Genomic DNA, 23,177 nt, shown 5'->3' with positions numbered 1-23,177 from the left:
TTAAATAATGCAAAGTAACTCTGGAGAGACCAGGATAGTAGTGAAACGTTTGGAGCTTATGCTGACCGATATTATAACTAGAAAGTTTCCCCCACCAAAAAGAGGGCGGAGCAGAGAGGAAACAGCTGAGAGGGAGAGGGAGAAGGCAGGAGAACTATTTTAAGAAGGTAGAACCAATAAAGGAGTCTCAGAACAGTGGAGCGAGCCAAAATCATAAGTCGTAGTGTGGTGCTGTGTGCTAATACATGGTGCTCTAATTGTCACTTTTAATTCAATACTAATTGAATATGTACTCCATTAAACAAAGCTTTCAGATGCCAAGTCAGAATGAGTTGGTTATTATTCTGTGAGAACAAGTCACTCCAAACAATTTTTTTTATTGAAGTATAAAATTGTAAATTTTATGTTAATATAGGAAGAATCATCTAGGAATTATAATTCTGGGATAGATAAAAAAAAAAAAAAAAACAATTATATGGCAGTAAAATTGCGTTTAAAACTGAAAATAGTACATACCTACAAAGCAATATAAAATCTATCCAAGTTTAATTATGTAGTACTTATAATTTTTTTTTAAATCTGTAAAATGTGAACCATAGAAAAATGAAACAAGTACCTTAAACTCAGAGAGTGAGGCCATGAGGTCATCTAGCTCCCTGGTGGCGTTGGAGGCATGTGCATGTACGGGATGCGCTTGGCCACGCGTAGCTGCTGGCTCCACCACCGTCTCCTTCACTGTAACTGTCACTTGCTTCGTTCCCGGACGAGGAGAAGTGCCCGTATTACTAAACAAACACCGCAATCTTCAAATTAACATCAAATACAATAAATCAATACCGTGATGAGTGAGAGAGAGATCGATGGATATGGTCCTGCCGCTGAGAGAGTTCTCTTCTATCTTCACTTTCTGTTATATTTTTTATGAATATCAGAAGTAGGATACAATAAAATATAGCTATCAACGGTACACCTATAAAGACAGGTTATGCTAGAGAATGGAAGGTAATTTTAATCCTCTTTGCCAACCAGCTATATCAAGAACCTGACTATTAAACGATGTATGATATCAAACAAAAGATAATTTATCATTATAGAAGAAGATAATATGTACTGATAAATCTTAACGAAACATGAAATAGAACAAGACACAGAAAAATAAAAAGGTATAGGTCTCAACTGGACCAAACTCAAGATAGCAGCCAAAAATATGGGAAAACTTGAAGATAATATTGTTAATTCTGAATTTCAAATGTGAGATTCACAAAAATGACGTAAAATAAGTAGGTCCCAATTGCATTGTCCCGGTAAGACAGAGATTCTGGGTTCCTTTCCCAGTTGAGACTGTTACATTTTTATTTTTCTGTGTCTTGTTCTGTTTCATGTTTCGTTTAGAATTTTTAATATTATCTTCTTCTTCAATGATGTATTACATTGATGAGTATAACTTTTAATAACCAAAATTTACTCCAATAAAATTAAAAGATAATTATTTCATGAAGTGAGGATATTAAAGAGAATATCATAAGGATTACGGACACAATAAACACAAAATTTTTTGTCAAAATTAGGTGGATTTATTAATTAAATTTAAAAAGAACACCCTGTTTAGTGATCATTGTGAACAAATCAAGGGAAACATCAGGATGAATGTTTAGTTCACTATGTCAGTACATATTCATTACACAACACACTACTACTGTGTTCAAGATTTGTTTATGAATTTTGTTTTGATTAGGATTTTCGGTCAATGTTTAAGGAGCAGCATTTATGCTAGTTTACTAACATGACCTGAAAAACTGGTAAAGCCGTGAAATTGTTAATACGTAAACAATACTTTCAAATATCGGATTATTCCATAGTTTATTATAAATAAATTATAGACAGCAAGCACATTAGTAATGCTGCAATATAACTTTTTACAAGAAAGCAATTCTCCAGCTGAATATTATGGAATAGTCTAAAGTAAATACATAGATAAGATACTTTATGAGATTATAAACTGTAAAAAAATTTTAAGTGGCTGTAATAAAATAATAATAAATCAGCATAAAGAAATGAATTAATTACCCATTAGGAATATCGGAACTTAGCTGCTCCAAGAGACTGTCCACCGAGGGTCGAGCTTGGGGTCCTGTTGGGGAAGGACCTCCATTCGTTTTTCCATAACCATCCCCTAGAACAATAAATATAATACCTATACGCGCCGAACAGAAACTCACTACGAGTAAAATAAAATTGACATACTCGAGGCACACAGACACGCCCACATAAGTTATCCCTTCGGTACCTTTATGGGTCATTGCCACACTCAATGGCCATAATAGGGTTTTTATAGCATTCATTTTAATGTATCCGTGCTCCATATTTCATACCATTTTGTATTTAAATTTGTTTGGAGGAATACTAGATTTTTTTAAACAACCGGAAATATCTCCAAAAAAGTTTTTTTTTTATAGCACTACATTGGTAGTCCGCTTACCATTTGACACTATGTATATACTTTTTGACACTAAAATGGGAGTTAATTGGTCAATGAGGTGTATTTAGCCATAACTCGAAACTCTGAACAACTTTCTGAATTCCGTCCTCCAAGCTCAAACGGATTAAACTGATCGTGAATAAGGCATTTTTCAATTCTACCAGGTTCATTAGTCTGCCTCCATTTATTAATAAGCCAGTAATTTTGCATTACGAATGACATTATTAAAAAAGATGTGTATATTGACAGTTAACCGAAGCCAAGAGCCGCGCTTAATTAGGCGGCTTTTGTCTACCGGCTGTTGGAATAAATTACTGAACGTGCTCGCATATACCGCCTAACGCTGCCTAATAACCATAGATGATAGATTTAGTCAATATCATATTGATAGAGAGTTTTATCGAATAATCGTCCTAGCCCTGGTGTGTTGTTACGGGGCTAAAATAGCAGTTATTCTTCGTTTGCTTAAACATTATTATTGGAAAAAAAGCTCATTTCAATCACGTTTTCAGTAAGCACATTCCTTTCATGTATCATTTTTGAAGTTATAAGTGTCCAACACAAATAAAACAGAACAGTAATTTCTTAATGTACATCCCTTGATTTTGGTTTATGACCGGCTTATGAAGTACAATATTTTATTACTTTAACTAATTTAGTTATACGACATGGTAACATAAACAAATTTCTGGCAATGTTAGATATTTCTGGCTATGTCTCAATCAAAGACTACAGATACTACTTAGGTATAGTATGAAAATATAATTGCAAAAATAGGTTTACAATCATAAGTTGGTAAAACTGAAACTCAAAACTAACAACTTATTTAATTAAAATAAAATAGTATAAAACGAAATCGCTATCCGCGTCTGTCTGTTTGTGCGCTAAGTTTTTCTAAACTATGAAACTGATTTTGATAGGGTTTTCACTATCATTTACAGAATTTCTTCCGGAAGACATATATAACCCATGCATACTGCATCAATAGAAAGTAGAGAAAAGTCGTTAAAAAAATACACAGGTTAATTATTATTTGGCACAACAAATTCATGCAGCATAGTTATTTATTCACCTGTTGATTAATCAATTCATTCATTTTAATTACGTTCGAATCATTGAAGTAACTTATTTTGCAGATTTTATTTACGAAAAAAATCGCAAATAGTTTTAAAATACAAAACCTTGAAAATATTTTTAACTGAGTTGAAAAACATAATTCAGGGATTGATGTCAGGAAATCAGAGTTTAAAATCTTTGCACATTAAATTGTGAGGGGGTGTAGTGATAGCGAGTAGTGACAGATCTACGAGTATAGAGGAGCTAAACGTTAATTTTTTAAAAATTTTTATATGTTGAAAGGTTAAAGCATATTGACATGAAGATTTCATTTTCATGACATAAATCAAAATAAGTAGTTCAATTATATGTAATTATAATGAATAACAAGTCAACCTTCCTAAGTCACTAAAATGACTTTCGCCGAAAGGCTCAAACGTCCCAATACCACTAAAGCAGTTCATATTTTTATTAATTTAGTTTTTAAATTACCATCATTTTTCTGACAGAAAGATCAATTTTTATTAATATAATATTCTAAATCAAATTCGATTTTGAACTTTGGCTATCAGCAAATTTTTTTAAAAAGGTAGGTTAGTTATGATTATTAAATTGCTGGTATTTCCACAATATCAAGCACACACCCGTTTTTCATTAAACCTGGGATTCGTGGTCCCTAAAACTAGAACCACATTCGCTCAACAACAATTCTGGTTCATCGCTCCTAAAATATACAATGCTTTGAACAACGATATAAGGTCAAAAAATTCTATATCCCTTTTTACTATCATAATAACATTTAAAAAAGATAGAAATAAATAAATGTACTGCCTTAAATACGATTTGAGATTTAAGTTTAAATTCCTACAGAACAATCAGCTTTGGATTTTTAGATCTCGCTGAGATTTCTTTGCAAATATTTATTCCCGAGGATTTGTGAGATTTTCATGTGCGGCATTGAAAAAGAAACTAAATTTACACCAAAAACACGCTGAAACTATGGAAAAATCTCAAAACCTGGAATAATTTTGAAGAAAGAGATCCATTCCATTTCTTTTTTCATTTTTTACCTTAAGTTTTTATTATTTTATTTTATTTGGTTTTACGCACAGTCGGGCTTTTACATGCATTTTAAGAAGAGAATATACCCAGAGAGCTTTCAAAAATTATACACAAAGTTTTTAAAGCATGAAATAAAGGTCAAACTGATAAACTGGATAGGAAAAAATATTAGTAAAACATGTATCAGAAACATAAAATAATATATAAACTAGAACAATACTACACATAAAACAAATCACTAAAACTAGATTACCAATGCTACTATAATTTGTAGGATTCAACAAAGAGCTGGTATAGATGACGCTTAATTCTATAAATGCAGTCAGTAAATATATCAATAGTGTCCCCAAACTTGTTGCCCCGACCATGCATCCTATTGGTTAGTGAGTGTGGCTGTGTATGTATTGCAGAAGAATGTAACATTCTGTCTTATGTGCCTAGGAATTTAATAGTGGCAATGATGGCAGGGCTGTCAATTAAGTTGTTAATTAACATTTATACACCTTCTTGATGACAGTCCTACCAACTAGTGTGGAAGCAGCCAGAGCGTTTTCAGCTGCTGGGCTGCGATGTCCGTTCACATAATATATGAGTGACAGGACTCTCCATAGGATATGTTTTTACGATCTTATTTTTTTCAGTCTTCTTAAAATACGCATTACTGGTTTTCAATGTCTTTTTTAATATTTTAGTACCAAAGATGATTGATCTCAAATTACTATGGAGAGTCCTGTCAATGTCGGATACGTTTTGTATATTTTTAATAACATTTAAAAAAAATCAAAGTAAACCATTACTTATTTACCATGTTACCATTTCAATATCTTTTTATTCCTAGTATCAAAGATGATTGATTAAATGACTTACCATATAACCTTTTCAATGTATTTTTTTTATAATACACTGGGTAGTATCAAAGATAACTTATACCAAATAATAAGTTAGTAGTATTAACATAGTATTAATAACAATTAAATGTTGACATTATTTCAATTTAATACCTCTTAATAAAAATCCCGCAAAACCCAAAAGATGTCTAAATTCTGTCCTGCAATCCCGCTGGATTTGAAAAATTTGTGCGACACAATAATAACGGATGACATAAATAGTTATCGTAAGTAGCTACAGTGAAAATTTAAACACCGACCAAAACACATATTTTATTAAAAATAACTAAAAAATACTCTTTTCGGATGTTTGTAACTCCGGTTCAATCTCTAGAACTCGGATTTTCTTTCAATTTAAGTGTCTTTTTCAAAATTAGAACTCTTCATTGGAACAAATTCTCACAAGCGATAAAGTATCTACCTACCTATAATTCAATAACTGTCATTTTGAAAATTGGAACTGATTTGTCAAAAAGTTCAAACTACCTTGTGATCCATCTCGGGTCTGCTCTAGTAATAGCAATAAAGGTCGTATCAAAGATAAAATTCAGAGAGAGTGAGCACTGATTTAATTTCTATGCATGTAATCACTAACTGACCACTACTAAACATTAAACACTTTAACGAATGACCTTGGATTTGTCCTTCTTAACTTGATGGATTTGAGTCATTAAAACGTTGGGTGAATATAAACAAAAGTTTGCATACACAATATAAAAAAGCTGGAACCCTAATCATTCTACGTGCCAAGAAAAACATTAAGTAATTCAGAAAAATTACAATAAAATAAAATAAATGTGTGAAAAAGCAACAATCTTTCTTTTCAGTGAAATATTATCACGTGGAATCTAAAATTCTGTCTAGGTGGAAAACGTAAGATATTATTATTTGCTACATTAATAATAGTCACCTAGCAATGGGGTATTTTCACAAGCTACGAATTCCGTTAAAAATGTTTTATTTTAATTTATTGATTTTAAAAACGATCTAAAACGGTTCCAACTGGCTACAACGTCATTATGACATAGAAAACGCCACTAGCTGGTAAAACGGCCATTGATGTATTTTTTAGTCTATGAAAACGGCCGTCACAAACGCTGCTAGGCGTGACGTCAACGTCGCCATATTCACGAATAACAACGATCATGTAACAACATAATAAAAATAAAAATACCTTCATCATAGTAATTTTTTTTGAGAATAAAAAACAGTGAAAATACCATTGTATGTATATTCATCGATATATTATATTTCCTACGTAATCTCGTATCTGATACCGTACGAAACGAACATTTTACACATACTATAAATATTTACAAGGACGCAAATTCATGTACGCAATGTATCAAAAAATAAAAGATGACCTATTTCAAATATTGTGTCACCTAGGACTCTAGCATCGTGGCATTAGCATTATTCGTCGTTTATCCGTTTAGCCTAAACTAACTTCAATGATAAAACCAAGTTATATTAATTTGTAATTTTTTTCAAAGAAATACGAAAGTTTTCGAAAAACCGCAAGAAATGTAGTGATTTCGTTTACGGACGCAGAGAACGTTCCCGGCACTCCTGTTTCCATGCATCATTCTAAAATTTATCGCATCCCAGAGTGGAAACATACATTTTATCTATCACTAAAACGACACGATAAGCAGACTATTATTCAGGATGAAAAAAAAATTGGCACCCATCTCCACAGAGTCGTTACATCTCACCGAAAGCTCTACAATAGTGGCTGTGACGTAATTCCCCGAGTGTGAATGGAGGAGAAAATCGGCCAAAGTAAATATTTTCAAAGCGCTGTTACAAATGATGTGAGGAAATACAACAATACAGGTATTTAACCATTCCAAAATTAACATGCTATACTTGGCCTGGCAACAACCACACACGGCGTTCAGATGGTCATTTTGTATTTCATTTATCAACAGAAAAAAAAACAATACTACTATCTATCTAATAATCCGCAAATGAAGACTAGAAACGATGCTAATTCATTTTAATTTGAATTACGTTTTAAGCTGTTTTTGTTTAGCCCACAACTAACTATTGACAGTTAATAATTTAGACCAAAAACAGACTTTATTTGAGATTTTCACGGCCAAAGGTAATTATAGTGGTTTATTTTTGGGATATTTTGGCAGATGTGTAAACGGACGCCCCGATGATGTAATGCTGTCCGAAACGTTGGCTAAAGAAGGAGGTAGCGCAACACGACATAATACCCCAAAACTACAAAAACAGACTTCTTTATTCCGACTATTACCTTGGAATAGAGTTTTCTAAATTTATTAGCGAAACTTTTTGGTGGCTTTTATAATTTGTACAACTGAGTGGAACCCCTAAATAAGTGTAACCCCGTATAAAAAAGGGATTACTACGATATACCATTACCTATACTTACTAGATTCTTACGCGCCGGTTCAGCGTTGGTTCAGCCAGCTTTGAGCCCAGTTTAAGACCGTTTTAACCATGCGACGTGGTAATAAGTTAAAAATAACTATTCCGATCTTAAGCGCCGCGTAATATTTACGCCGCGGTCATTAAGTAAGGGGGAGCATGTCTTACCCTTATCTCCATAGTACCGAGCGCTGCTCAGGTCTTGCAGGAGCGTGTCCAGCTCGGACATGTTGCCCGCCCCGCCGCGCCCCTGAGGGCCCCCTCTGCCCGGGGGCGGCGCCGGGGCCTGCTGGCTGGAGTAGGACTTGCTAACCATCCTCTCGCTGGTCATCTGACTCTGGTTCTGGTAAGTGGGCTGAAACAAAATATATATTTTTACTTGGGAACTGGTTTTACTATCCAGCTTTATACACTTTGAACATTTTTGAATTTTTGAGGATATTTCGAACTCATGTGGTATACATATATCAGGTGAAGAAATATATAAAAAGAAAACACCACACTTAATATTCAAATCTATAAGTTCTACGAAGGATTAAAATGTGCTCCTCTTTGTAACCCGTGGTTCATAAAGCAATTTGAGAAAAAAATTACGTAGCTTTTATTATTTTTTTATTAAACGACGAAAATGTAAGTTGACACTAACGTTTATAATACTCGTACATTTGTCTAATAAAATGTGTGTTTTTTCGTTATCCGTAATTTTAGTTCAATTTTTATACGTGTAAGGTGAGCCATTTTTTAATATTTTTACGTTTGCATTCAAAATTTTAATATTTTAAAATTATGTTTATTTCTGACAATAAAACTCAAAAGCTTATTTCATCACTGATTTTAGTTTTCGAATATAACATTAGTAAATTTTCAATTTATTTGGGTTTTATTTCAAAGCGTCTTACAGAAATATAAAGGTCAACATGCCAGAGGAATGGGGTGTTAAAGGTGTAAAGTAGAAAGGATAATGACCATATGTCACTCATAATAATATTTAGGTAGGTATTTCATAATAAAACTTGCTCCAGAAATTTAAATTTCAACAAAAATTATCTTTCATATTTTGAGATTTGCATTTGGTTCAATCGTTCACAGATGGGAAGGTGACAGGAATCAGTGAACGATTGAACCAAATCATTCACAAATGGGAACGTGACAGGAATCTGTGAACGATCGAACCAAATCATTCACAGATGGGAACGTGACGGGAATCTGTGAACGATTGAACCAAATCGTTCACAGATGGGAAAGTTGACGGGAATCTGTGAACGATTGCACCAAATCGTTCACAGGAGACGGGAATCGCCATATATGGTGAAAAATATCATATATCCCGCATATACGGAGAAAAAATGAGTTTATTGTGTTCATACATATCCACAGGTGGTGGAGATGACAAATGTCAAGAAATATTGATATATCAAAACAAGAAAAATAAACGTAGTTACGATATGTAAAAATAGAAAGACCACGGGGAAAACATTCGAGTTCTGAATATAAATTAAACAGCTGTTGACATTTCATTTATTTCTAAATAGATCGTTTTGTTTTCAGACACTACATAATTATTCACTATCAGATATTCGACCACATTACTTCATAATGTATTTTAAAAGTTGACATCGCAAATACGTTGGATTGCCAGATTGTATTTTGACAAAGTGGAGATGAGGATCATAATAGTATAAAATATAAGTAAACAAATATATTTCAACATTCGGAAAATCTTATTTAAAGAAAGAAAAAGTACATATTAGATTCGTATATTTTTTTCAGTCCTGCCAAAAAATTATTTAAAACCCATTTGATGCCAACAAAACATTACGATGCAAATCTCTCACTTTTCCCCGACTTTTTACTTACTGCACGCATTGGATAGATTGAGCTGAGCATTTTCCACCCAATTTTCGTACAAAAAACGGAAGTCAGAACGTTCCGTTTCTGTGAAGTTTATGCAATTTAATCCCGAGCCATTAGAAATATCAACAGTGATGGAAATAATCGTGCTACCGCGCTCGGGAATATTATTGTAAAGTGGGAGAATTTCGTTATTTTGCTCACCGTCTCATCAATAATGCCGACACGTAGCTAAGTATGAAGCATATTGTCAACTAGATGAAATAAATGACATGTATAGGTAGAGTACATATTTAATCTATTCTTAGCGTTTTCCGCCCGGCACGCTTTGATTAGGTATATTCACAGATACAGTATAAATACACGCAGATTCTAGGTACGGAAGATCTGCATTACGGTGGGCTGAATAGATATCCTTACTTTGTAATATAGCAATGGAATTTATATCATAAGTTTCGGTTTTGCTTCACTAGCAATGTGCACTATATTTACAATTAGAAGACAGTGAAATTATTTAAGTTTACATAAATGCACACAATAGCTTAGTGTTGTATCGAGTTCATATTTAATGGCGCATACTTGTCATATAAACTGTGGGTTCTTAGAAAAGCTTTTTTTAATAGCTACTTCAGTAAATTATACTTAGTTTCACATTTCTCATGAGATAAAATTTGGGTTATTATTATAAATATATTTTATCGCCATTTTCTACTATGTAAAACACCTCAATTTAACTGATATTCTATTATTAATTCATTTAAAGTACATATTCCAAAACTTAATTTAACTGATTATTTTATTCTATTATTAAGGAATTCCAAAACATTAATCCGTTTGTGCGATAATCTCAAAGATATTAGAAGAACGAGATGTGCTATGAGCAGTTCATACTGTGTGGAATTGTTTTGCCCAGTGTCGCCGGTTTTGTTCACAAATACTACTGCACACCTTCGCTTACGCTAAGGACGTATCGTTTCAGTTGGCACTAATACATAGAACAGATTTCTGTGCGTACACGTCCCGATAGTATTCAAAGTACCCTAATTAGGTAGTACTCCGCCTACGGTCCGGCGGCCAACATAGCATATCTCGTTCTTCTAATATCTTTGGATAATCTCTAAATAATATAAAACAAAGTCACTATCCGCGTCAGCCTGTTTGTGCGCTTAGTTCTTCTAAACTATGTAACGTAGTTTGATAGGATCATTTAGAGAATTTCTTCCGGAACGTTTATATTATATGGATATAATATTCATTGAAAGTAAATAAAAGTGAGTAAGAAATAATATAATTTCCCGAGACAAGCATTGAAAAATCAATAATATTTAAATTGTATCAAGATAAATAAATTTTAAAAAATGTGGTATTAATTTAACAAAGTACTTCGCAAAGGAAAAATATAGTATTTTTTATTAACCTTTTAGAGCTCTACGCTCCATTATAATATGAATTATTGAAACTACATAAAATCTAAAAATAAACGAAAAAAAACTTTTAAAATGTTAAAAAGCAAATTCTGCATGTTTTGGTATAACTCGTTCCAAATAACTCCTAACATCAGTAGATTGGCCACGAACAAGTGTCTTACACAACATTACCTAGGTAATTATTATGCTACGTATACACCAGCGAGCCGAACCACGAATTATGGGAAAGGAACGAAGAAAACGTCACTTGCTGTAGCTTCGTCCGTTAATTCGTGCTTAGGCTCGCAAATGTATACGCAGCATTAGGAAACAAAAGCAAGATCATGCCATAAGGCACTGCCCGTACACTTCGAAGCGGCGGTACCACGAGACACCCCAGGAATTACTTTTTCATGTTTACAATACAAGAGATAAGTTAGGTAAGCATTTTTTTCATTGTTTCTATGATGTGTAGTAATATATGTGTAAGAATTATGATTATAACTGATTTAACACGTTTTGTAGTACATATTATCTGAGTTTGTGAAGTGCGGTTGGAATTTTAGGTTTAGAGTCCAAAAATATTAAATAATTATATGAAAGTACTAAACATTTGTTGTTCTGTAAGTTAGCATATGTTCGCTTTCAACTGTCCCTAAGCAAGAAGCCAATTGTTAACAATTTACGCAGAATGCATGCACTTTTCGGTTTGCATGTATCGGGAACGAGGATAAACATTTTTGGCCCTAAGTAAGAGTATTGTCTTTGAGCAAGGGATATCTTAGTAGTAGGTGGAACTACTGAATTCCTCCCTGCATGACGGGTGTAGTGAAGATGGTCGATGGAAGGGTAGTTAGTGGTGACGATATTTTTAGTTAGTGGTGACGATGTTTTTGTGTATGTAATATAATTTTTCTTATGTATAGTTGCCTTACATCAAGAACTCACATCTCTCTCAAGAATCACTGGGGTACCTAAATGGTTTTTTAAGGATGACCCTTAGAAGTGACTTTCGAGCTTTTGCTAAGAGATCTAGCATTGTTTTGGTACATCCGCCCCAACCTAAGGATGCATATTCTAGTAAAGAGATACACGTGGCATAGTATATTTGTTTCAGATCTTTTACGAAGAGAATATTTCTAATGGCCATGAATAGATGAGTAAGTTTTTTGATCTTTGTGGAAGTTGAGTCCATATGTTCGTCTCTATCTCAGAAATGTCTCCATTATAATTCCTACATATTTTATACTATCAAAACATTCTAAAGGTCATTGCAATGGTGTATAATAACGTTGTGTATTTCTTTTGCTTGTCCTGCTTGTTGTGCTTAATCTCATATACTATTAAGTACCTATATTTGTTTCGACAAAACTGTTCATAATAATATGTTTACAGCTTCTAAAAAACCGCGTTTAAATAAAACATGTTTTTCAGAAAGGAAAAAACATGTGATAATGTTTCCTAAATAAACATGAATGCATTTTAGAAAAAGCCTTTGAGATTTGAAAACATTTATTAACAAGTAAATAAAGTCATTCCTGGCGAAAATTTAATTTCGTCAACACTCAAGATATAACGTGCGGCAACAGCAACTAGCAGCTGAAGCAAGAATGCATGCTTGCGTGTTCCATTATTTAGTTAAGCTAGAAGTAATTATTCATTACAGCTTATGCTTATGAACATAAATGTGAGGATTCTCATAATATATTTAAAGCCAACACACTAAGTTCTAAGTATGTGTTTATTTTTATTGAGGAATCGTCATACAAAAGACACGTGTAATAAAAGGTATCTTTAAAGAGGTAACCGGATAACTCAACACGATGACATTTCAACACACCTTTAAATGATATAAAGTCATAAAAAAGTAATGAAACATGAAATAGGTTACGTAGGTTAGGTTAGTTTTTCATCGTTTTTAATCACCTTCTTAAAGGTGTGTTGAATTGTCACTATATTTTTATGGAACCCTTTAAAAATCCCAATTCTAAAATATGCGATAAGAATAATTCATAACGCACAACGATGCTAATTATATACCTAATTTTGTAAAATAAGACAATAACAAAATAAATATTGTATTTAAAAACATAAAAATTCTCGGATCAATCGAATTTCCCAATTACAAACAGTTTTGTCATCGTGCAATATAGAAAACTGGGCTCATCAAACTATGAAAAAATAAAGCATTGTAAAATATAGGCCTGACATCAAAAAATGAAATAGTTGCGTGGTGTTTAAACCTCAATGCGATTTGCCTATTGCCCAATGATCGTGGTCTGATCTGATGATATCACCATGAGATCCGTCGTTTTCAATATTTAAAATAGAAATCAATAAAATATATACATTTTCCAGTTCTTCTAATGAATAGTAAGTATTATTTTGCAAACACCGTCCGGTACAAGTTCGCGGGTTATTAAAGCTTTTGGCATTGGCCCTAATTCAAACGGTGTATTTACATTTCTATCCTTGTCTATGTCTATGCAGCAGTCTCTAATAACACAACACGATTTTAGACCGCGTAAACATTACTGTATCATTTCCTGCACGGGCTATTGCGTTTTATATTGTGCCTTTATAATTCAGCAGAATTAATGAACAATTATTACGTATTACACGTCGCGAACATCGTTGGCCCCTGAATTATGATGATATAAAAATACCTACTTGACTCCTGACTGAGCTGAAGACTTTATCGCCTCTATACGAAATTAGGATGACGCAAGGCGCCTCTGGACAGGCGGAAAATTAGGGTTCAAAAGTTAAATGCTGCAATTGGTTCGCAAATTTTCCGCTGCGTTATCGGATGCCGTGTATAAAGAAAAATCTTTGGGCGAATTTAATGCACGAACAAATAGTCTCAAAACGAGGCAATTAAATTACTTAACGATTTTATCGGGAAATCTCAACGAATTGACGGACAATTAAAAAACGTGATTAATTCGAAAAAGATCTGTTGCGTGTGCTGGTCCGTTTGAAGAAAGATCTCCGGGGCGGATTTAATACTCTTTCAAACCGCAAACGAATAGTATAAAATTGTGGCAATAAAACTACTTAACGACTTCATTATAAAATAACAACGAACTTGATCTTGACAACATGTTTTTAGTGTTGAGATGAGAATTTAAGTGGTGATCTTATCCATTAAGGCACAAGATCCTAGTTTTGGAACCAGCAAAAACACTCGGACGGTGAGCTCTGATCTGCAGCAATACAAATCCTTTTCCGTCTTCAATGTCTAGGTCAACGCAACGTTTATCAGCTGGCGACGTGAATTCCATAATGAGCTTTGAAATATCCACTTACCTGTCAAAAATAAGACATGTTTCAATGGTTCAAATAGAAATTACTAGTAGTTCTGTGAACATTAGACCTCAGGTCCAAAAAGTAAGTTTCTAATTCTCTCTTATTCAATAAATCCCAAACCAAAATTTTCTATGAAATCATAAGATTTATAAGTAAGTACTGAGATACCTACTAACTCAATTATAAACTAATTATTTTTTGCATTTTTTTTTAATTTGAAGGTCAGGTAGGTAGGTACCATAAAATTGAATAAATACTATAAGAAAATCCCATTGAATAAAGAATTTATTTTATTTAATCACGGAAAATCAAAACTCGACGATTTCACATTCAAAACAGAATCTTAATTAAACCAATAAAACGGCCACCATCTCGAACCGGAAACGGAACGTACAAATAAATTTACAGACAGATGAAATGCAAAATGGTCGAGTTAAAATAGAACTTCGCCAAGCTTAGGAAACTACGTAAAAGGTGTTAAAACTCGGGTGAATATGGTAATTTAGTAAAACCAGTAAATTGTCAATCACTCCCATACTACTTCATACACACGGTCTTTATTTTAAAAATATCATGTTTCCTTATAATGCCTTTATGCACTAACTATCATACTTATATTTTGTTCCCAGTTATATCTACCATATATTTCAACACTAATTCATAGACGATGTTTTTTGCAGAATTATTTTTATCTGGGGTCCGCAGACAGCGTAGGATACGAGATTCATCTTCATACGTATAGGTACAGTATAGATAGATAGACCCACTCCTTATAATGTGGACAATCTTTTAGCGCGCTCTACACTCGCGGCGCGAACGGCCGCGAAGGCCGCGAAACACGAGTGTGGATCTTGTTCACGCCTTCGCAATCTTCGCATTCGCGCTTCGCGCCATTCCCCGCTTTTTGTCGGTTTTTTGGCCCGCGACAAAGGGATTGCGGCGAACAAGACTGAAGCTTTGCGAGTGTGGATGGACACAGTTCACGCGCGGATCGCGGCGTATATTCACGGCGTGAATTCACGGCGCGACTTCGCGCGCGAGTGTAGAGCCAGCTTTAGACTTAATAATGTTGGGTAGGACACGATTTCAGAATGGGTTTGTACGAGGTACTCAAATATTGAAATGAGGTATTGAGGTGTCTCACCCCAAATGAGGTGAGGTGTGGTGTGAAAGAGTAAAAAAGGAGCTAAAACCTTGTACATCCAAAGTATATTTTCCCCACAACATGTTCGTATCTTGGAAGGGCAAGTGGCATGTAGTTTCAATTCATAAACACCTCACCACTCACCAACTCACCACTCACCACCTCACCAGCTCATCACCTCACCACATATGGAAATATGAATAAATATTTTTATCAGTATGAAAACACAATTCTTTCAAGAAAGGCATACACAATACACATACAATATTGTATCGATGATTCAATCCAATATTGTATTTGAATGCCTTTCTTGAAAGAATTGATTTTTATACGGACAAAACTATTTATATTCATATTGCGTATGCACGGGCGCTATCTAACTAACCATCACGCCGTTTCCCCGTAGGGATAGGCAGAGAGGACGAACCGCCAAACAACTCGGACTTCGCACACACTCCTTGCCTCATTCACATTTATACGTCATCTCATATTATTCTTACTCTTGACATGGCCCGTGTCAAGTATTTGATTCACTTGATGGTGCCATGTCTTCCTTGGGCGTCCCCGATTTCTTTTACCATTCACATTTGCGATATATATTATCCTTACACTCCTTTCTTCGTTCACGCTCTACATGCCCAAATCATCTAATCATCCCTTTCTTAATATTACTCATTACGCTTAAATCAGCCTTGCATTATTTGCGGATGTCCACATTTCTCACACGATCATACATAGTTTTACCATATACGTCTCAGGGATCTCAATTTCTACAGCATTCAGTCTACTTTCACCCTTCCTCTGCCAGTTCCATGCCCACTGACATACATAAGGGTAGGTACCAACACTCCATTGTGGACTGCTAGCTTCGCTTCTTTGTAAAAATTGATGCTAGCGCCAACTGCGTTCAGCCGTCCATTAATTACTTACACTTACCCTTCTTTTAATATTTCTGTCAGCCTTTCCATCTCTCGTAAACATACTTCCCAAATACACAAACTCATTCACCCGCTCCAAGTATTCATCATTAACAACTACATTACACACTGTTTTCGTACTCTCTGTCTCAAACACCATGACTTTGGAATTACTTAACATTCCATTATCTCATCCTTCATACATACTTCGTTCATCCTAGACACGAGAGACTTCTATCTTCCATATAATTAATTCGTCTTAATATTTTAAAGCATTATTTGCAAAAAGTGTATTTTCATAAATTAACGCCATCTACGAATGCGTAGATTATAACGTACGTTACGTTTACCCAATACAAAACCATTTATAATAATACACAGAAAAAGAGTCGGGACAGATATATTTTGTGAGTTGGCGGGTCATTTAACGTTTTTGTGTGGGACATTTGCAGTGCATCTTGTGTGAGTTACCCACTCAACACAAATAGGTAAGGCCTGTTCAACTTGGGGGTCTAAAAGCTCACGGTGTCTTTAAGACTACCACCAATAAAGTGCATTCAACGCTGGAAATTCTGCACAGCAAACATTTCCCAACCATGATTACCCCGGGAGAACAAGTGTTTTCCAGTTATTGCTTCATCACTATGAGATATTCTCTGTTAACGCGATGCCATACGTAGTATGTAATGCAAAATCATGTGTTTTTTGTTTGAAAATTTGGTCGCCTAGAAATGTTTCAGTTGCTTTAATTAAATACTGCGAGTAGAATACATCTTGGCCTTTGAAATAATCGAGTATTTTTTAGATAAGTCTTTTTATAAGCCCAGAAAAAAATAATGTATAAGGCCTATAAAAACTGCTTTAAAGTTCAAAATCTCCTACTTACGAACCCATTTTCGGTTATGATTGTACTGTATAGTGTGAAAAATTAAGTTATTTATAAAATGATCGGAAAAAAATTAAATATTTATGCCTGAACATCCACAAAATAAAATAAAAGGCACTTTTTGGCCATATTTTTTTCTTGCATAAATCAAAACAGGCGGATGGTGTTAAGCGGGAATTTAAACCTTATCGCTATCTACGTAAGGGTTGTTATTGATAGCGGCTCAATTTAAAATATTACACGACGTAGTGCATCGCCTTAAGTTTGAAACAACTGTACTTGCCGTCGATACGGTATACAATTTACAAGTGTAAATACTTATAATAAACTAATATAATATCGTAACTACATATTACTGCTGAAATAAATATATGAAAACTCTCAATTTTGATGTTGGGACAAAACTTCTATTTGCATAAATGATATCTCATTTTAAATCAATGCAGTGCAATGAATTTGAAATGCAATAATGAGTGCAAATTAATGATAGAGCATAAGTAAAACGGAGATGGCTAAATTAAATGGCTGATTAAATTATGAATTTTTATTTTAATTTTTTTTTTATATTAACTCCACACAGGAGGCCCTGAAGAAAATAATTTCCCTCAGGGCCTATGTCATCTTTGGGGATGCTGTGTGGAGGGTCTTTTTGTGGAGAGGAAGGAGTGAACATGGGTCTTGAAGAGTCCCAAGTTGTAGGAGGGAGGAAACACAGAGGCCGGCAGTTCGTTCCACAGCCGAGCTGTTGAACTTAAGAACGAATCGTAGAAGCGACCCGTTCTCATGTGACAAATTTCAACCGTGTACAAATGTTGGGCGCGCGTTTGGCGTGTATCCCGACTACGCACCGGTGCCGAAGGGATCAATGACGCTAGTTCCTCAGAGCATCTTCCATTGTAATACCGATAGAACAAGGACAGCATACCTACCTGACGCCTGTGCTCTAAAGATTGCAGTCCGTTTGTTAAGATTGGGGAATCTATCAAACGGACCGCCCGTTTCTGCACAGTCAAGGGTTTTTTTCAGGTATTTAGGGGCTCCGGACCAGAGATGGCTGCCAAATTCGACATTAGGGCGCACTTGCGATTTGTACAGGGTCAGCAGTTGTGTACTATTAGTATCTGCGGGCCCTGTACAGTACGCCCAGCTTCTGAGAGGCCAGCTTTACTCTGGCTTCGATGGAGCCCCCATACCTGAGCTGGTCACTTATAGTTACACCAAGCATATCAATGGAAGGCCTGTTCGAAAGATTGCTTCCGTTGAAGGAGACTAGATTATCATTTATATCCCTTTTAGACGTAATCAGACAGGATTGGGTCTTTGAAACATTAAATTCGACGAGATTATTTTTAGCCCAGGAGGAAATACTCTCGAGATAACCGTCCATTCTCTGCTTCAAAGCCCTCCGAGCCGTTGGAGTTTGTGTGCCCTTTGGGGGCTTGTCAAACAAAAAGCTATCATGAACTGTACTGTCATCCGCGTAACAATGAATCGGTGCACATGTCAAAAGGTCATTGATGTGCAACAAAAACAAAGTCGGAGACAGAACCGATCCCTGTGGGACGCCAGCATTTATAGAGTGTGAGGATGAGGTGAAACCGTCAGCAACTGCCTGAATCGACCTATCCCTTAAAAAGTCAGCAATCCACGTACACAGGGATGCGGGAAGTCCGTAAGAAGGCAATTTGTTGACAAGTCCTCGGTGCCAGACCCGGTCAAAGGCCTTGGATATGTCTAGTGCGACCGTTTGGGTCTCACCGTGACGTTCCAGGCACCACCCCCAAACATGCGACACATACGCGAGAAGATCACCGCACGAGCGGTTCCGCCGGAATCCGTATTGACGGTCGTTGATAATTTTGTTCTTCTCGAGGTATGTGAACGGAGAATAATTAATACAATAAATGAATTATTTTTTTAATGATAAACTAATGTTTATAAGACAAGGTTTTTTATGCATAGCATAAAGGATAACAAATAATTATAAGCAATAATTAGTCGCCTGAAATATCAATACAAATTGAAAATATCTCTCGAGTTAATTATTTAGTATTTATGCTTATAATTATTTGTTAAAATAAATTTAGTTTACAGCATAATATTATTTATTATATTAATTAATATTCTACCAGATATCAACAAATACAACATACATTCGATATGATTTGACTAACAAATAAAATATTTTAACCAAATTTAGGAACTTTAAAAAAAATCTTTGTACTTTTCGATTGCATAAATACGTTTCGCCCAGAATCTAAATACTGATAAACGACGTCGAAAACAAAAATAACAACTCAGCGGTAAAAGCAGGTGGAAAAATGAACACTCTACGGAAAACATCAGTTACATCGTATAAGTATAATTTATTAAGTTCCGTTCGTGTATGTATAATATGTATTTATAATGTTCGGATTGGAATCAGGAATGAAATTCGACGGGAGTGTTCCCAAGGATAACAGAAATAGAACAGTGATAAAACAGAATATGACAATAAAATATATTAGTTATTTTCCTTCACTTTCTTCGATGCTCTGTTCTGTAAGAACCGTTCGCAAGGGTTCAGTGATTTTGACGTTTTTGCCTATGATCAGCGAAGGTTGCTTAGAAAAAGAAGGTAGGTGCGTTTGAATCCCAATTTGAACATTATTAATTATCGGCGGTGCTAGGTTTCCTTTGACAAATATATTTCGGTCATCGTATCGCATGCCACCACTCTATTCCCAGACGATGTTTACTTTTTATCAGCAGCCGCTCGTGAATGACTTGAAGATTTGTGTTGAAATCGCAAAAACATAAAAATATTTATAAATAGCTGACTCCCCGGCGTTACTCGGGCTTCACAGGGAGTTTTTTTTAATAATCAGACTTGGACAGTGACCCTCCTCTTATTTTAAAGTTCACGTGTGCAATTTTCATCAACCTCGGAATAAAACTGTAGATTTGTATACAAATCAAATCCACGCCGTCCGTCCGCCCGCTCGCCCTTGACAATCAACTATACATATTATAGATATAGTTGCACAGCCGAAAAGTCAAATGTTCGTAGGCAGCTTTTCAATATCTGAAACGTCGAACAACGAACAACGAATTGTTGAAATATTTAATAAATAAATATATTTCTGATAAACATTGAATTTTATTCGAATTCTTAATATTGGTACAAAAAATAATCACTATCCGCAACTGCTGCGTATTTTGACGAAAAACGACAGTAAAATATTGGCACGCAAATATGCACTTTCGAACGTGGATATTGGTTGACACCTTCACCAGTTTTCAACTCCGTGCATTGCACAATGCACAACCGAATACATCGCTGCTTATTTTATGAATACACGAATATGTCACGGCTACATGGGGTGCCTTTACTCGTCTAATCGTCCATTTATTAATGTGAGTAATTATATTTGGCAAGCGAAGGCCATTAGTGCCGACCCTGGCTTAATCGTGTCATCTCGAATTTATCAAACGTTATATTTACGTGAAAAGCCATTATCTCGCACACATTGGGGGGACATTTAGTCGAGAGTCTCGCAACATTCGAATGTGCCGACAACAGCTGAAAGTGTATCGACTCCCAGCAAAAAAAGTTATCTCGACTTACAATAAGGCGAATTGTACAGTTTTTTTAAAGTAAATATATTAATATTTTATTTATTCATCAACTAGTGGACCCCGCAATGCTTCGCTATTTAATCAGACGTTTCCTACTTCTACCACCATTCACTACTGTATACCACAATGTTACTGTCAAAAAACTACATTACATCGACTTTTAATTCGACTCCGTCTCTCATTCCGGTACAGAGATATTGTGTTAAGTATTCCTCGGGCGTCCTCGATTTCTTCCACCATTCAGACCACTCTCTAAACACTTCTGCCAACTAATCACACTAATAAGAACAAACTTTGAAATTTTCAGCGATATCGTTTGGCTACTTTTGCGACCGCAAACATGAGCAGGCTGAATTTTTATATATTAAGATGAAACACGCTGTTTCACTCAGCTGTGAATTTATTTTTAAGACTGATAGGTAAAAAAGAAAAACGATTCGACAGGAACCAAATTTGTCACCCCTTCAAGACATCTTTAATAAACAATAAGCAAGAAAAAAAACATGTCGATTTCATAGAATTCAGAAGCGTACGAAGAAATGTGACATATTATATAATTTTCTTTGATCAACTATTGGGGGAGACATGAGATTATAATAATGTGACTTGTGCGATGGCCATTGTGTAGTTTATTATTAAGTGACTGTTTATTACGGATATAAGGGATCAAGTGTTAAGACGAGGTGTTTCACAGAATATGAAAAATTCTATTCAGGATGTATTATTATATCAATACTGGCCAGTGGCTTCACAAAACTGAAATAATAACAGAATAGAACCTTCACAGAACTTGAAAATCAACTATGAAATTTGATGAATTGTTCAAATTAGGTGAAACAACCCCTCCTTAGAGTGAGCTGTGATTTTGCAGGGTGGTTTTATATGCATGAACTGAAAGGTGATGAACGAAATATGTACACAGAATAATTTAATAATACATACATGCAAGTCATCGCATTTGAAAGAGAGGATACGAAAACAATGGGTATGTAATGTATTCGTGAACGGTGACTCCTTGAAGCGAGTGGAGCTGGTTGTGTGCTTTGAAGAGACGGGAAGGCTGGAAGGGGTATAAACAGAATGGTAGAAGACGCAGTAAACTCAATTAAACTCAAATCGCTGATGCAGTTAAGCTAACGAGTTTGTAGAGTTCAGAGGAAAGGGCGAAAGTAAACTGAAGGCAGGAGTAATAAGATATGTAGGTGAAAAATAATAAAAAATGAACGGTTATAAACAGATAATAATGGGTGCTTTTTATGTTTCAATCTAGACATAAATTTTATGAGCGATTCTAAACTTATACAGGGTGTTCGGGGTAGGTAAAGTGCGCTAACTTCGGGAGATGATTCTATATGATGGTAGAAGAAAAAAAAAACTTTTTTCGCAATTACAATGTTTATTTTCCCAAAGAAGAATATTTATTTTCCCACACAAATAAGTCAACTTTTTTTTAATCTAAAAACATCCTTAAAACTTTGGAGTTTAGGAAGTTATTTATTTTTTTTACTGGTACAATTATGTAGAATCCCCCCCTTTCCGAAGTTAGCGCACTTTACCCCCGGACACCTAAATAAAAAAAATACTGTGTTAAAAAACACTATTAAAAGTAGAAAAACCTATTTATCTTTGCCTCAAATTCTTTTGGAAGATGTAAAAATTGATCGATGAGTCACAGAACATTATTTTACGATCAATTAAATTTGACTTTCAGCATATTATTTAATTTGTATTAATGGCATAGACATGCAAACTGGCACAGAGCTACGACTAAGTTTTGTTTTAAATTGGGGACATCTCTTCTCTATTCCTTTGCCTACGCAGATTGGTTTTACCAAGAATCATCATTGTAATGTTAACGTTAAACGAGACATGATCATTACAGGGACAGCTTTTTCGCCCATTGAATTAAAATATATACATTTATTAAGACCGCAAACTACAAAGTCATGTTAGTGAATTTTGAAGGTGGCCAACTTCTACGGCTGGCGTCGTTCTAATAAATTAATATAATGTCTTAGGGTCGGTATTTTTATAAAAATGTTACTTCAAAATAATGAGTTCTATGAGACATTAGAAGGATGGCCACGCGCGACACTGAAAACATGTTTTGAACGTGTTCAATTTTCGCGCGTTTCTTCGCGAAAATACCAGAACACTAGCAA

The 23,177-nt window shown here is 34.8% G+C and overlaps 1 protein-coding gene across 5 annotated transcripts in view; it reads right to left on the bottom strand.

The window, feature by feature from the left end:
• The window catches only part of Pax (paxillin), a 95,320-nt gene that overhangs the window by 5,193 nt on the left and 66,950 nt on the right, over nt 1-23,177 (bottom strand). For all 5 annotated transcript variants that reach the window (XM_089634103.1, XM_089634102.1, XM_089634100.1 and 2 more), the window contains 3 exons: nt 8,053-8,239; nt 2,068-2,173; nt 617-785 (listed from right to left, as the gene is read on the bottom strand). In XM_089634103.1, the coding sequence (XP_089490229.1) occupies nt 617-785; nt 2,068-2,173; nt 8,053-8,239 (462 nt within the window). The remainder of the gene's footprint in view (nt 1-616; nt 786-2,067; nt 2,174-8,052; nt 8,240-23,177) is intronic.

The sequence above is a fragment of the Hesperophylax consimilis genome, chromosome 8 (assembly GCF_061612785.1).
Source record: "Hesperophylax consimilis isolate HC1 chromosome 8, BYU_Hcon_1.0, whole genome shotgun sequence".
Taxonomy (NCBI): domain Eukaryota; kingdom Metazoa; phylum Arthropoda; class Insecta; order Trichoptera; family Limnephilidae; genus Hesperophylax; species Hesperophylax consimilis.
This window is presented reverse-complemented; position numbering and strand designations above follow the sequence as displayed.